This window comes from Engystomops pustulosus, chromosome 4, assembly GCF_040894005.1.
Source record: "Engystomops pustulosus chromosome 4, aEngPut4.maternal, whole genome shotgun sequence".
NCBI classification, from domain to species: Eukaryota; Metazoa; Chordata; class Amphibia; order Anura; family Leptodactylidae; genus Engystomops; species Engystomops pustulosus.
This window is the reverse complement of record NC_092414.1, coordinates 125498204-125514058: the sequence shown is the minus strand read 5'-3', so window position 1 is coordinate 125514058 and position 15855 is coordinate 125498204. Positions and strand designations below refer to the sequence as shown.

General features: G+C 40.3%; 1 protein-coding gene across 3 annotated transcripts in view; it reads left to right on the top strand.

The window, feature by feature from the left end:
* Positions 1-13035, top strand: part of OPTN (optineurin) — a 34869-nt gene extending 21834 nt beyond the window's left edge. For all 3 annotated transcript variants that reach the window (XM_072147340.1, XM_072147338.1, XM_072147339.1), the window contains exons 11-14: positions 2405-2563; positions 5890-6023; positions 6461-6543; positions 12258-13035. In XM_072147340.1, the coding sequence (XP_072003441.1) occupies positions 2405-2563; positions 5890-6023; positions 6461-6543; positions 12258-12370 (489 nt within the window). In that variant the 3' untranslated portion in view covers positions 12371-13035. The remainder of the gene's footprint in view (positions 1-2404; positions 2564-5889; positions 6024-6460; positions 6544-12257) is intronic.
* The last annotated feature ends 2820 nt before the right edge of the window (positions 13036-15855 follow it).

Sequence of the window (15855 nt, the reverse complement as noted above, 5' to 3'; positions counted from 1 at the left end):
GACCAGCATGGTCAAAGGACTTAAAAAGAGGTCATGAACAGATTCTAGTTCACTGCACACAGAGCGGTAATTTCATAGAACACATTTAAAAGGAGTTTTGGGTGGAGGAGAAACAGAAGAGGGGAATACACTTGATTAGATTAGCAGGGTATCTATGTGAAGTGTTAAAATTAGCTGAAGGTTGGCCTGGCTTAAGAGAGACATTCCCTGCAGAAAGCATTAAGATAAACAAGAGATTGTTTCAGAGATTTATAAGAAGTTTTTTCTTGCTTCACCACAGAACACTGTGATAAGACAGTATGGTTACATAACGTATATAGTGTGTGAGTGGTGTACAATTGGAATAGATGGACGGTAAACAAGTAAAATGACCATAGCAAACATTAATGAGAAAACAGAAAATACAAACATAATTGTTCGTTTTTCTCTGCCATCTTACCTGTCTCCTGTCCTGTCTAACAGCAATGTGTAACTGCAGCATACTTGTCAGAATAGTATACCGTATATACTCGAGTATAAGCCGACCCGAGTATAAGCCGAGACCCCTAATTTTACCACCAAAAACTGGGAAAACCTATTGACTCGAGTATAAGCCGAGGGTGTAGTAAACAGCCAGCTAGCCCCCTGTAGTATACAACCAGCCAGCCCCTGTAGTATACAGCCTGTCCCAAGTAGTATACAATCAGCCTGCCTCCATGAAGTATACAGCCTGCCCCCAAGAAGTATACAGCCTGCCCCCAAGAAGTATACAGCCTGCCCCCAAGAAGTATACAGCCTGCCCCCAAGAAGTATACAGCCTGCCCCCAAGAAGTATACAGCCTGCCCCAAGAAGTATACAGCATGCCCCAAGAAGTATACAGCCTGCCCTCATGTATTATACAGCCTGCCCCAAAAAGTATACAGCCTGCCCCAAAAAGTATACAGCCTGCCCTCAGTATGCCTAGCGAATAATAAAAAAATAAACTTAATACTCACCCTCCGACGATACTCTCCTTTGATGCTTAGTGGCGGCTCCCGGTCCTCGGCGGCGGCGGCTCCCGGTCCTCGGTGGCAGCTCCCGATCCTCTGCGGCGGCTTCTCTCTTCACTTGCCGGCAGTCGCGTCCATGCGACCTGCCGACGGGCGCACAGTGCGATGCGGCGGTGTCGCCGCTGATGACGTCATCAGCGGCGACACCGCTACATCATATTGTGCACCCGCCGGCAGATCGCATAGACGCGAAGTGAAGAGAGAAGCTGCCACCGAGGACCAGGAGCCGCCGCCGAGGACCGGGATCCCGCGCCGAGGTCCCGAGAACCGGAGGGTGAGTATTAATTTTTTTTTTTATTATTCCCAAAATATTCCCTAGTTTATAATACCAAACAGCCTTATGTGGGACCTCCAGCAGCTCTAGGACCTTGCCAGGTTATGCCCAGTGGTGGTGGCAGCCCTGCTTCAAAGTGTAAGTGCAGCATATTCTAATATTAAGAATATTATATCAATCAATTGTGCTATGTTTGTGCTGGTTTGTGCTGCTCAAAATTTGGTTTGTTCTGCTTTTGTTTTGAATATATTAACGAAAATTTAAAAGGTCAGCCAGCCCCCCTACATTAACCTTATCAAACAAAACTGATGTCAAACGTTTGTTCTGGTTTGTGTAGTAAACATTTTTGTTTGTGCTACTATCATTTCTAATATTTTTCATATTTTTTTCCAGAGGTCAGCAGAGTTTATTCCTTCTATAGTAGAATGTGTTTGCTAGTTCCCCCTGGTGATCAAACCAGAGAAGTGTCACCCAGGTTTATTTTTTTACCAGTTGATCGTTAACGCCTTAACTTATTTAAACACCTTAACATATCTTAAAAATGAAAACAAAACAAAAATTTTTGCTGCACAAACCAGCACAAAGGTTTCAAACCAGTTTTGTTTGATTCAGTTAAAGGGGGGAGGGGGCTGGCTGACCTTTTGACCTTTACAATTTTGTTAATGTCGTCAAAACAAAAGCATCACAAACAAAAATTTGAGCAGCACAAACATAACAAAATTGATTGTCACCAGTTTTGTTTGATTTGGGTAATGTGGTGGGGCTGGTTGGCCTCTGATGACCTCTGAAAATTTGTAATATCATAAAAACTATAGCAGCACAAATGAAAATTTCTGCTGCACAAACCAGCACAAACATTTGACACCAGTTTTGTTAGATTTCAACAAGGTGGGGGGGCCAACTTTACTCAGGTTTAACAGAATATTATTCTATGGAAACACTTTATTTGGGTTCCAGGAAAAGAACTAAGACGGTGCTTATATTTTAAAGGGAATGTCTCTCATAAGAGAAACTGTTTTCATATTGTGATAGTTGCCATGAACAATAAAAAGAATATCGTTTTGTATTTTTTCTTTTTAATTTTTACTATTTTGTCTGCAGTCTGAAAAGGTGCCCAAAGTGCAGTTACATGAGATGCAACAAAAACTGGAAGCCTGTGAGAAAGCATTAGCTAAAAAGCAGGTAGAAATTGATGGAATGAAAGAGACGGCTGTTAAAAACCAGGCAGATTCCGAGACAATTGATGTTCTTCGCGCACAGGTGAGGCCAGTACACTGTATTCTGTTTATAATAGTGATGGAATAGTATTTCTATACACAGTTTAGGCATTGTTTTCAAGAAAAGATTTTTAGGTTTAATTTTATACATAATGTTGAATTACAAAGGTTCATAGCATGAATTTTTTTTTCAGTGGCCTGACTGTTTCTCCTAGTAAATAAATGAACATGCATGCTTGGCTTTATATGAACATGCTTGGAAAAGCTAAGATTTCTTGGCTAAATAACATAAAATTTAAATTCTACCCATGGTGCCTAAGCAGGCGTTAATCTCAAATAGGCATTATTGCACACTCCATGAACAAATAGTTTACTCCCCCCCCATTACTTTACCCTTTTTGAAGAATACACAACAAGGGGTACCCCTTATTTGAAGGGGAAATGGACACAAACAAAGTTAGGAGTGTTGATATAAAATTTGGATCTTTATTAATACAAAAACATAAAAATACCAATAGAAATGGCCCTGGTGTGTATACATACAATATAATATACAGTATAAAACACAGTGGTTTGGCACAGATGAAAAGCGGATATGCCTAGGCAGAGGAGAGAAATTATGCTCAAGCAAGTAAATGTGGAGCTGGACACAGAGGCGTAATAGGTGTGTAGTATCTCCATAGAATGGGTATCTATGAGAGATGCGCAACAACTCCTGTAAGAGGAGAGTATTGGAGTTTGTGGCTGTCTATGGATATGTGCCAGCTCTTACCAGTGAGGGGTAGTGCAGAGCTCCGCTGCCAGGTTTCAACCGCGTCCCCTTTTTGAAGAATGCATATTCTACCTACAATCTAGCATTATTTATGCTGGATAAATGATTAGAGCTCCCAATAAACATGCACACTATCATAGTATTTGTGCATTCATACAGTCTATTTATTGTGCTTCAGCGATTCTAGGTACCTGATAACTTTCCTTTTAATAAGTCTGTGTAAAGAGGCCTCTGAGGTCCTATAAAACTTGCCTATGTAGGCTAACAACAAGCTTTGTCAAAGTTATCTATCAGTTTTACTTACAGCCTATAATATAAGCTACCTCTCAACACCAAAGGTATTTGGTCTTTAAAAAAACAATATGTATGTAGAATACACAGTATTTAAAGAGTATTCAATCTGTAAACATTTATCACCTATGTCTATAGGCAGTGTGGAGGATTTCCATTTCCATTAGAACTCTATAGGAGTTAAGAATAGAGAGGGTTCCTGAATGCTCTTTATTTATTCTTTGTTTTTAGTATTAATCTAATACAGGTAGTATTTTATTATTGTAACCCCAGTCAAAACTTTTTTGGTCTCTGTGACAATTGGATTTTAAAACTTTTGGGTTGTCATATGAACCAGGATTAACAATAAATCTTAATTGCAGACACCTTTGATAACTATTACGGCAGATCCTTGTAGCCTGGGACTAAAGTACAGTAAATTACAATTGAACCAAAGGGCCGTTTGTAACTAGGGGTCGCCTGTAAGTTGTGTGTTCTTTAAGGGAACCTGTCAGCAGAAATTGACGTAATAAGCCACTACCAGTATGTCATCAAGCAGCTGAACGCTTTCTAGATCATGCCTATTTCATTGTCCAGTGTGGTGGCATCCTCTAGAAAATCAACTTTGAAGTGACATGTACATGTACTTACCCGGCCGACGGAGTTCACCCGAAGTGCATTGTCCGACAGCAATGCACTGTGCCACGATTCACAAAAATTGCGCGCCCGATTTCCTGCATCTGTCGCTTCCCCGCTCAGATCTGCCGGAGTTCACCATCTTCTTCCCGGTGTTTGTAAGTGCATTGGTTGCAACACAATTTGAATGTTAACCGGTTAAGGACAGGGCCCGTTCCTGTTTTTTCATGTCCATTTTTCACTCCCCACCTTCAAAAATCTATAACTTTTTTATTTTTACACGTAAAGAGCTGTGTGACAGCTTGTTTTCTGCGTAACAAATTGCACTTCATAGTGATGGTATTAAATATTCCATGCCATGTTCTCGGAAGCGGGAAAAAAATTCCAAATGCAGCGAAAATGGTGAAAAAACGCATTTGCGCCATTTTCTTGTGGGCTTGGATATTACGTCTTTCACTGAGCACCCCAAATGACATGTCTACTTTATTCTTTGGGACGGTACGATTAAGGGGTTACCAAATTTGTATAGGTTTTATAATGTTTTCATACATTTAAAAAAATAAAAATTATTTTTTTGATTTTGCCAACTTCTGGCGCTTATAACTTTTTTATACTTTGGTGTACAGAGCTGTGGGTGTTGTCATTTTTTGCGAAATTTGATAATATTTTCAATGATATCATTTTTAGGACTGTACAACCTTTTGATCACTTTTTATAGATTTTTTTATATTTTTCAAAATGGCAAAAAAGTGCCATTTTCGACTTTGGGCGCTATTTCGCGTTACGGGGTTAAACGCATTGAAAAACTGTTATCATATTTTGATAGATCGGGCATTTTCGGACGCGCCGATACCTAATGTGTTTATGATTTTTACTGTTTATTTATATTTATGTCAGTTCTAGGGAAAGGGGGGTGATTTGAAATTTTTGGTTTTTTTATTATAATTTTTTTTTTAAACTTTTTTTTTTATTTTTACTATTTTTCAGACTCCCTAGGGTACTTTAACCCTAGGTTGTCTGATCGATCCTATCATATACTGCCATACTACAGTAAGGCAGTATATGGGGATTTTCCTCCTCATTCATTACAATGTGCTATCAGCACATTGTAATGAAGGGGTTAAAACGAAATAGCCGCGAGTCTTCGGAAGACCCGAGGCTACCATGGAGACGGATCGCCGCTCCCTGATGTCATCACAGGGAGCGGCGATCCCAAGTAAGATGGCGGCGCCCATGCGCAGCTATCTTTTTGAGGCTGCCGGCAGCCATCGCTGTGATAGCACCCGCAATATGCAGCAAAGACTTACCGGCTATGGAGAGGGCTCAGCCCGTGAGCCCTCTCCATGCAGCGCGACCCGACCGCCACCGTGAATACACGGCGGGCGGACGCGAACCGGTTAAATTCCGCGCTCAGTCCGAATCAGTCGGATCATCCAAAGGCCCGCCCCCCCCCCCCCAATTTGTGTCGCATGAAAGCTGGTGCCAAAATCTGATCGCGTGCGACACAATCCTCTTCTAAATAGCTGTCACAGCTGTGAAAATTTCCATAATCCGACAAAAGTGCGTTCCGCTGACCCTTAGTAAATAAGCCCTTATGTTTTCATGTTTTGCTTTTTCATATTTTTAGATGCTCTGTCGGAGCACTTTCTTATTGTTCTTATGTTCATAAAAAATTTTGTTATTATGCTCAGATTGAAATATACTGTGCTGATTTTCATGCTGAGAGAGAGGCCAGACAAAATATTCACCAAGAGAAGGAGCAGATAGCCGCACGATTGGCGTATATACTTCAAGAGAATGAAAAGCTGAAGGAGGAACGCGGAAGGTACTGAATGTGTTACTTGTGAATATAAATAATCCTTTTTATTGATTTGGGTTTTTCTCCTTCCTTTTTTGTACTTGCTTAGGCTACATTGATACATGTGGTGGAGGTTACGTAGAAGCCTTTGTCACATATGCCACCTCCCATCTGACAGTAAGGGTCTGAAAATATTGTCACTGATTACTCAGAAAGTGGGGGTTAAAGGAAAGCTACCTATGCTGGAATTAGTGGTATGGCACTAGTTGGATAGTTGTTGTTGGAGGCTCAGCTTATATCTTATGTACTTATTCATTTCCATTTAATGTTTCATTAAATGTCTGAGAATGGAGCTCCCTACTGATCTGTAAATCTCTTGGTGTAAAAATGTGTTGATTGATATGAACATGTTCTGAAAAAGGAAAGGTTACAAAGATTGGAATAAGTCATGTTTTTCCTTTTAGGGAATCCATAGAACAGTTTCAAAGGCGGCATAGTTCCATACGATCAGCAGATGGGAGTGAAAATTCTACCCTTGCATCCAGAGGTAAACTGTCAAATTTCACTGCTCTATTACGTTTAGTTACATGATTTTACGTAAACTTTTATTTTAGATTCACCATTAACAGTGCAGCACGGTGGCTTAGTGGTTAGCATTACAGCCTTGCAGCACTTGGGACCTGGGTTCAAGTCGCAGGGTCAACATCTGCAAAGAGTTTGTACGTTCTCTCCGTGTTTGTGTGTTTTTCCTCCCATTTCCTCACACACTGAAAAATATACTGATAGGATGATTAAATTCTAAGCCCCATTGGGGACAGGGACCGATTTGACAAGCTCCGTGCAGCGCTGCATAATCTGTGTGAGCTATATAAATAAAGGAATTATAATTATTATTAACATGCAATATTTATGATTGCATTCTACAGGTTGTATGGTAGTTCTTAAAAATACAAATGTAGAAACTAAGGTAGAAAAAATTATTTATTAAACCCGAAAAATAATACTTCTTTTTAACAAAATATATAGAATTCAGAGCCTGAAGCCCCTCAGACTTATTCGCATAATTTTAAAGCCTTTTTTTTTTCTAAAAACCAGGGCATAAGAAGCTAAAAGAAGAGCAGATCCTGCCAGAGGGGGCTCACACCAGTATTTGCTTGGTTTACCATCCTTAATCCTGGTGGTAGATGTTCTTTAACCCCTTAACAACGTGTGACATTTGACTGCTGAGGATGTTTGGAGAGAGTGTTTGCTGCATATTGCACCCACTAGTGACAACCGAAATTGGTACTAGCACCGATTGCGGTTGTTAACCCTCCGATTGCCTTTGACAAAGCTGCATTAAAAAGCAGCATTAAAAAGCCAGTTGGGTGTGGGCGTGCCATATTGGCTTAGATTGTCATCGGGGAGCGATCTATAACCATAACAGCCTTGGGTCATACAAAGTGCAATTTACATATTGTAATAGATGATGTGAAAAACCACCATATACTGCTTTGCTTTAGTATAGCAGTATACGGTAGGATCAATCAGAAAACCTAGGGTTAATGTACCATAGGGGTCTGAAAAAATAGTAAAAAAAATTAATTAAAATGCATAAAAATTCAAAATCCCCCTAGAACTGATAGAAATATAAATAAACAGTAAAAATCATAAACATGTTAGGTATCGCCACGTCCTAAAATGTTCGCTCTATCAAAATATAATAACAGTTATACCCCGTATAAAATATCGCCCAAATTCAAAAAGGCTGTACAGTCCTCAAAATGGTAGCATTGAAAACGTCATCAGAAGTGGAAAAAAGTGACACCACACACAGCTCCGTAAACCAAAGTATGAAAAAGTTATTAGCCTGTGAAGATGGCAAAAAGAACATTTTTTTTGTACAGGTTTTAATTTTTGTAAATGTATGAAAATATTATAAATTACATAAATGTAGTATCCCCTTGATCATACCGACCCAAAGAATAAAGAAGACATGTCATTTGGGGTGCACAGTGATAGCTGTAAAAACTAAGCCCACAAGAAAATTGTTTTTATCAAATTTTTTATCCGCTTTCCAGTACACGGCACAGAATATTAAATACTGTCACTGTTTTGTTTCACAGAAAACAAGCCCTCACACAGATATTTACATAGAAAAATAAAAAATGTTAAGGATTTTGAAAAATGAAAACGAAAAAGGGCCAGGTCATAAAGGGGCTAAAGGGAACATGTAACAGAATCTTTATATAAAGTTTGTTAAAACACACACGCAAAAAGAAGAATTTTTTTTTTTATTAAAAAATGGTTTGATTTGTAAAGCGCTACGGAATTTGATGGTGCTATATAAATAAAGATTATTATTATTATTTTGTACTAAAAATAGAAATAAACAAAAGCATGTTTGGTATTGCCAACCCCAAAAATAAAATGTCACAAAACCCACCCAAAGTAATAATACTATATAATAATAATAAAAGTACTTATATAGCGCCATCATGTTCCGTAGTGCTTTACAAATCACGGAGGACATATACAAATAAAATGTTTCCAACCGCTTGGTGAAGGGGTGACACAATTAAATAATTTAATAAATAAAGATGCTGCTGCCTGAACCAGTCATTAGCCACCGCCATCTTATTTGTCTAAGGTCACTGGGACTGCAGAGAAGTTTTTGAGCTTGGTATATCTGGTGTTTTTGCTAGATAACAGACCGGGGGTGGACACAGTGTGGGTTAGTAAAGAGAGTTAAAGTTTCATGCTGTTAGGGAGTGTGATAGACCTGCCTAAACAGATGGGTTTTAGGAGGATGTTTGAAGCTTTGGAGGTTGGGTATTAGGGAAGGGCATTCCAGACAATTGGTGCAGCTCTGTGGAAGAGAGTGATTATTTTAAAATGTATATGGAAGGGGACAGGCAGACTGGGGCCAACCGTGCAGTGTTTGGTCTGAAAGACAAGGCCGCATTAAGAATGGAATGGATAGGAGAGAGTTCGGTGAGTGGAAGACCGATTAATAGGGAGTTACACTAGTCTAGATGAGAGTGAATTGGAGTGACAATTATCATTTGAGGTTTAAATTGTAAGAAATGGGAAAATTTATTTTAAAATGCATGTGGCAAGTGTGAGCAAGTGATTGAATTAATACTGCTTAGTAGACGTCCGGGTTCAGCACAGCCCAAAAACGGCACTCTCCTACTATCCCTAGTAAATTCCAAAATATCCAAAAGCAGTACAAAGTAGTATAAATTAAAAAATCCATCTCATCAGAGCCATAAACATACTGCTCTATTGGTAGATTTACCAAATACCGTATTTTTCGGACTATAAGACGCTTCTTACTATAGGACGCACCCCAGATTTAGGCTTCCAAAAAAAGGAAAAATATATTTTACACCAATTAAAATATCCCTGTTGGTCGTACTAAAGCACAGCACACACAAACATACATTTACACACTCAGCTCTGCATCATCCATCCACATACACACTCAGCCCACCTATACACACACACACAGCTCACCTATACACACACACACACAGCCCACCTATACACACACTCTGCTCACCTATACACACACACACACTCTGCTCACCTATACACACACACACACACACACACAGAACCACACACACTCTGCTCACCTATACACACACACACACACACATATTTCCCCCATTCCCCTTCTTCTTACCCTGTCCCAGGGCAGCATGGCAGCACATGATTCGGACATCACCACAGGTCCTTTAGGACATCAGAGGCTCCTCTCTGGGAGATCGGCTGCAGCTCTGTATCAGAGCATCAGAGTATCACCCGAGCTCCCTTACAGCGGTCAGGAAGGTCTGGCAGTGCTGGATCCTCCTGACCTTCGGTCTATAAGACGCAGGGACTTTTTAGCAAGATTTTTTCTTGCTAAAAAGTGCGTCTTATAGTCCAGAAAATACCGTAATAAAAAAATTATGATCCTGAGGAGGTTGCAACACAAAATCATTTTTTTTCTTAAAAAGGAATAAATAAGGTTTAATTGTTTATGCCTGGTTATTCAAGGGATTCAGTCATCAGTTTTGACCTATGCAAACCATAAAACCAGTCACCATTTGGGTACTTGGTTTGAAGGTGGTAGACACATTTAAATATCTTGGCATATTTATCTCCCTCAATACCTAGGACTCAATAGGTTATTTAAGCTAAAAATCTAATGTTGGGGCTCCTTACAGCTCTCTTGTAGAGTTACCTTAATGTTTGTGCATCCTGCAACACATGGAAGCCGTAGTTCCGCAACACTTTTCTAAACAATTAAGTATCTTAATGATGTATTTCATTTGGGGAAACTCTAGAGCTAAGCTCAAGCTTACGACTCTTCAGCCCCCTAAACATTTGGCGGGGGCGGCTCTTCCAGATTTTCATATGTATTACTTGGCTGGCCAACTTAAATATATTTATGTTATGGTTACTCCCTGACCTGTTGCCTAAATTCTGAGCATCATCTGGCTCATAATTTAGGTGTTGAAGATCTCAGGCCAATCCTTGAAAATCATCATCTTTTTCAGGGTTGCCTACTCCATATTCATAAACTAGTAACTTCAGTATGGCACCAAGCTAAACAAGTGTCTAAGTTTACAGAGTTGATCGCTGAGACTATTTTATGGAATAATGAAGGTCAGCCATGTTTTACAGCCTACCAGATCTGTGGTCATGGGAAGAACTTGGGATCAGGGATCTATCTAACCTCTTTGAGAACTCCATACTGAGGTCCTTTGAACAATTGAAGTCCTCTTACGATATTCCCCAAACTCAATTTTAATAGATGTTTACAGTTTAGACACACCTTGGAGACACAGTTTCCAGACCCTCTCCTTCTTACCTCAAGTTACCCCCTTAATTAGAGTCCTTATGGTCTTATATCCACATTGTACTCTCATATGATTACTGACAAAGTAGCTAACACCCATTCTCCCTCTGCTTTGGAGAAATGGAAGGTTTTAATCCCTAGCTTTACTGAGGAATGTTATAGTGAGGTCCTGAAATCATCATTGTATGTATAGCCATCTGCTGATTTTGTTGTTTTATGCGCAATTACAATAAAAAAGAGTTTTTAAAATCATGCAGACCGTGCTAGGTATAGGCCCTGGAGATCTATATAACCACACCTTAGTGTGTGTAGTAAGTAGCCTGAGGACTGTGAAAAGTGAACGCTTAATCCACATTTTCCACTCCTGCAAGTGCTCTGGGCCCAGTTTTCAACGCTTAAAAAAAAGAACTGTTCCACAACCCAACCCCTATTTAGTGAGTGACTGCTGTATCTGAATATCCAACCAAAATGCTGATATAGCTCCTACTCATAGCAGAGTGGAGGGGCTATGGAGTAGCACATGGGAGAGAGCAGAGAGCTCTTCATACTGAAAGACTTGATCAGAGCCCTTCCAAGAGCTACAGAGCTGCTTCAGTTTTTATTGTGATGTCACTGCTAACAACACAAAGATGTGATATAACTCCAGGTAGGCTATCTAAGGCTGGTGCCACGCGCACTGCTTTGTCTGCGTTTGAAAACGCAAACGCAGACAAAGCCTTGCCTACCGGGGCGGGCCTACCGGGGAAATGCCTGCGATCGGGAACGAGCCGCCAGTGTTTTGCGTTAATTTAATGCAAAACACCGGCGGCTTGTTCCCGATTGCAGGTGTTTCCATACACAGACAAAACGGTGCGTGTGGCACCAGCCTAAGTCCTCATTCACACAGCCTTGTTCTCGCCTGAACCGGATTCCGGGCCAGGAGGAGGTGGGAGGGGTGAGCGCTTGTCACCCCTCTTGCCCGACACAATCACATTGCGGTGATGCACTTTGTGCTCACTGTGCCATGACCGGGAACCATTTAAATCTATGGGGGCCGTGATCTGGTAGCAAATCATGCGAATGTGAATGTGGCCTAACCCTGTCTGCAGTCTGCAGCATTGAGTGGTCAAAGCTGCAGAAATATTCCCTTTATGGTGAAAAATAGTCTCTTTCAAAGGGTTAAACAAATTAAATACAAGATATTGTTAATCTTTTTTTCTTCAATCTGCTCTGTTCTAGGACATTTCCTGAACATTGAAAAGGCAAAGTATGTATTTTCTACTGCACGTGGTCTACAGTAGACTACAACAAATAAAGGGTCTTTTTATATGACACATAAGGGGTAACATGTCCCAAAATGCTTTGCCCGGAAAACCCAAACTGTTCTCAATGTTTGATGACATTTTTAGAAATAACTTGATATAATATATATGTGTTTATGTTTTTCCTTTCAGGAACAGAAAATTTGGAGCAACCCAGCCTTACAGTACACACTTGTCCCAAGTGTCAGCTAATGGTCCCCGACATGGATACCCTCCAGATTCATGTGATGGACTGCATCACATAAAAGTGATGATTTGTATCTTTAAGATATATTCATACATTTTACATTTTTTGTCTTGAGATTACTTAAATGTACTTAAACTGTGCACTAGATGGGAGGTATTGCAAGGGCACTATATACTTCTTTTTGTAATGGGAGTTTGGATACTATATTGTGTATAGTACCTAAAATATTGAATAGCCATAATCCATTTATATAGGTGAAACTTATACTGGAACAACTGTCTATATATAATCTACCAATCAGCCAGGTCATAATGCAACATAAAATCTAATAAAATGTTTTGTTTTAGTTTTTGATATTGGGATATAAATTGATATACTGTAATAAAAGCTTAAAAGGGTTACCGGTGTATATATATATTTTTAATAGTGGCATAATTTGGCACTGGCACTTTACTCTCTCCTCATTTCTAGCATGACCCCCCCCCCCTCCTCTAAGACTGAAGCAGAGGAGAACAATTAGTTCTTTTGGTATTTTTTTTTACCCCCACCTGTACCAATAATGAAAAGAACTATTAAAACTGTCCCTTAAGGAACATATATTTGTTTTGTGGACTAGTTTCAATTATTTTCTAAAATTCCTTTATTTTCTGACCCTGTGGAAATGGAGAATAATTGTGGAGATCTAAAATTGTGACAATTAAATAGCATCTTACAATCTAATAATGTGTACTTCAGCTGGTAAATGTGTTTTTGTGCATCAATTAAAAAAAATGCATGCATCTGACTCGATAATGGAGTACCAGTCTACAAAAGCGGGTAACAAAGACATATAGAATAATGAACAAAGACACGTGCATGCTAGATTATGCATTCAAAAATTCCAATTGCATTAGCAAACATTAACCCCTTCCCGACATGTGACGTAATAGTACGTCACATGTCGGGTCCCGGTACATGGAGAGGGCTCGCGGGGCGAGACCTCTCCATAGCCGGTAAGTCTTTGCTGCATATTGCTTTAGTAAGCAGCTCCTAGTGCCGATAAATTGGGTGACAGGTCCTCTTTAAGGCTCAGCCCCATTTTTTGTATTCTGACTTGAGTCGCTTTATATGGTTGTAACTTTTAAACACTGTTACCTATTTGAGCGATTATGAGATTGTTCTTTCATCACATGTTGTACTTCACTTTAGTGGTAAATGTTGGCTGATAAGTTTTGCGTTTATTTACAAAGAAAAAAATGATAAAAATTTTTTAAAAAAATTTCCATCTACGAAATCATTGCGTTTTCAAGCAGATAGTTTTAACACCTAAATACCGTAAGTTGCTGAATAACATTTACCATATGTCATTGTTACATTTTCATAGTTTTGGAAATGTCTGGATAATTTATTTTCATGTCACGCGGCTTACAAATCAAATATCAGTTTTCTGTATTTTCAGAGTTTACTATTTTGCAGATCAATACTGTTTTGAATGAAATTATAACATAGTAACACAGGGCAGATTTGAAAAATGAGGCCGTATCCTAGTCTCGAAAATAGGCTGGTCCATATGAGACCATTTTCGTGCCAAGTTTGCCCAGGCAAATACCCGTACCATACATGTGGCCATAGACGAGCCCCTGGTACAATTTAAAGGGAGACTTTAATTCTGCCATTACCTTCCCAATAAGAGGTCAGTGTATGGCGTCAAGATGTATACGCTGTGCAAAAGTACATCAGGTATACCTACAATTTCAGGGTATATGAAAGGAACATCGGGGTGTGGTACAGCAGAAGATTGTAGAGTAGAGCAGCACTGTGTTGGAATCGATTCCGGTGTGGGTGCAAGCCTCTGCTAACCCGATTCTAAGGTAAGCAAGGATAATCCAAAAAACAGAAAGCAAGGCAGCACTCCTTGAAAATCAAGGTGTTTATTCACCCATTGTGGCAAGTGTGACGTTTCAGCTCAATGGAGCTATTTTCATGTCTGAAATGCTGCACCTGCCACAATGGTGAATAAAAATAAAAATAGCTACATCGAGGAGCTGAAATGTCGCACCTGCCACAATGGCTGAATTAACACCTTGATTTTCCAGGAGTGCTGCCTTGATTTTTGTTTTTTTGGGCTGTGGTACCGAATGTCTGTGCTCCAGTAGTCCCTGATTGATTGATTGTAGGGTTGGGCACAAAAGGAAGTGGGGTTTTGGGCAATATGCTGTGCGTCATATTGATTTTCTGGCCTACAATTAAATTCAACAGCTCCTCATAAAAAAAATACTTTAAAAAGTCCACAACTCTGAGCCCTACTGTGTCAAATTTAATTTGAGGTTGGCCCAAATAAATTGGGACCTGAGGAGTATAATTATCTGGGGCTACCCATTTGGGGTCAGTCAGACACTTCTCTCCTAGAAGTCCCAGGCAGTTCTCCCACAGAAGTCCCAGGCATTTCTCCAGCATAAACCCTATGGCGCCTTCTTGGGGGGTTTTGCAGGTCACTGGAAGATGAGGAAGAGGAAAGGTAGAAGGAGACATCATCCCTACTGGCTGACTCTGTGTCAGAGGCCGGCATGTTGTATGCCTAGAATACGGTGTACATCTTCTGAGACATTACACACAAAAAGAATGTGTGCACCAGAAAAATTGGATAATGTGCACCCAACTACACGGTCAAATCGCACAGCCGGCACATAGAAAAATTGGATAATGCGCACCGAACTATACGGACAAGTCGCAGTGCTGGCACACAGAAATGAGGTAAGTGCACCACACCACACCACAGGCACACCTATGGACCCTCTGGAAAAAATATTACCAGGAACAAAAAAAAAAAAAACCTATGTGCACCTAACTAGCGCTAAAGATGCTGTGCAGTACTATTCACACAGAGTGCTCAAAAGTGCGCCTAGTGCAGAACAGCGCTAACACAGCGCACTGAAAAGTGTGTTTGGGTTCAAAAGGGACAGACAGGAAATGAGAAAAACGGAGGACAAGTGTGATCACGCAAGGGAATATACAGGAGGCAGTAGGGGACAGATAGGGATCAGACAGTGTAATAGTAATTTTGGTGTAACAGTAACGCTCAGCTACTCTCTCCAGTGATACCAAACCAAAATGGTGCCACTGGAGAGTGGATGAAGGAGCTAAAGCCAAGTTTTTTGCCCTGAAACGCTGCAATTGCCCATTCAGACTTGACTGGCCACTCGCAGCATTCGGCAGGCGGGACCTATCAGATTGGCTGGGTGACGTCGGCAGGATAATGTGCCCCCTTCCCCCGAATTCCATCCCGATATTATGTCATGTGCAGACAGTTTACAGTCAGACCCGGAAGGGATCTGACTGCCCAGGACCTCGTGACTGCCCAGAAGAGGATTGGATTCCCCGAAAGGGGGCATGGGGGGATCTCGATCCATAGGGGTAGACCCTTACATGTAACATACAGATGAAACCTGCCGCTTCTGGTGCTGGCTACGTTCGTGCATCCCGCTGCGAAAAGTTAATTGAGCAACTGTTAGTCGTTGACTTGGTCTCAAAATTTCAACAGCATGAGGAGTACTATTTAAATAC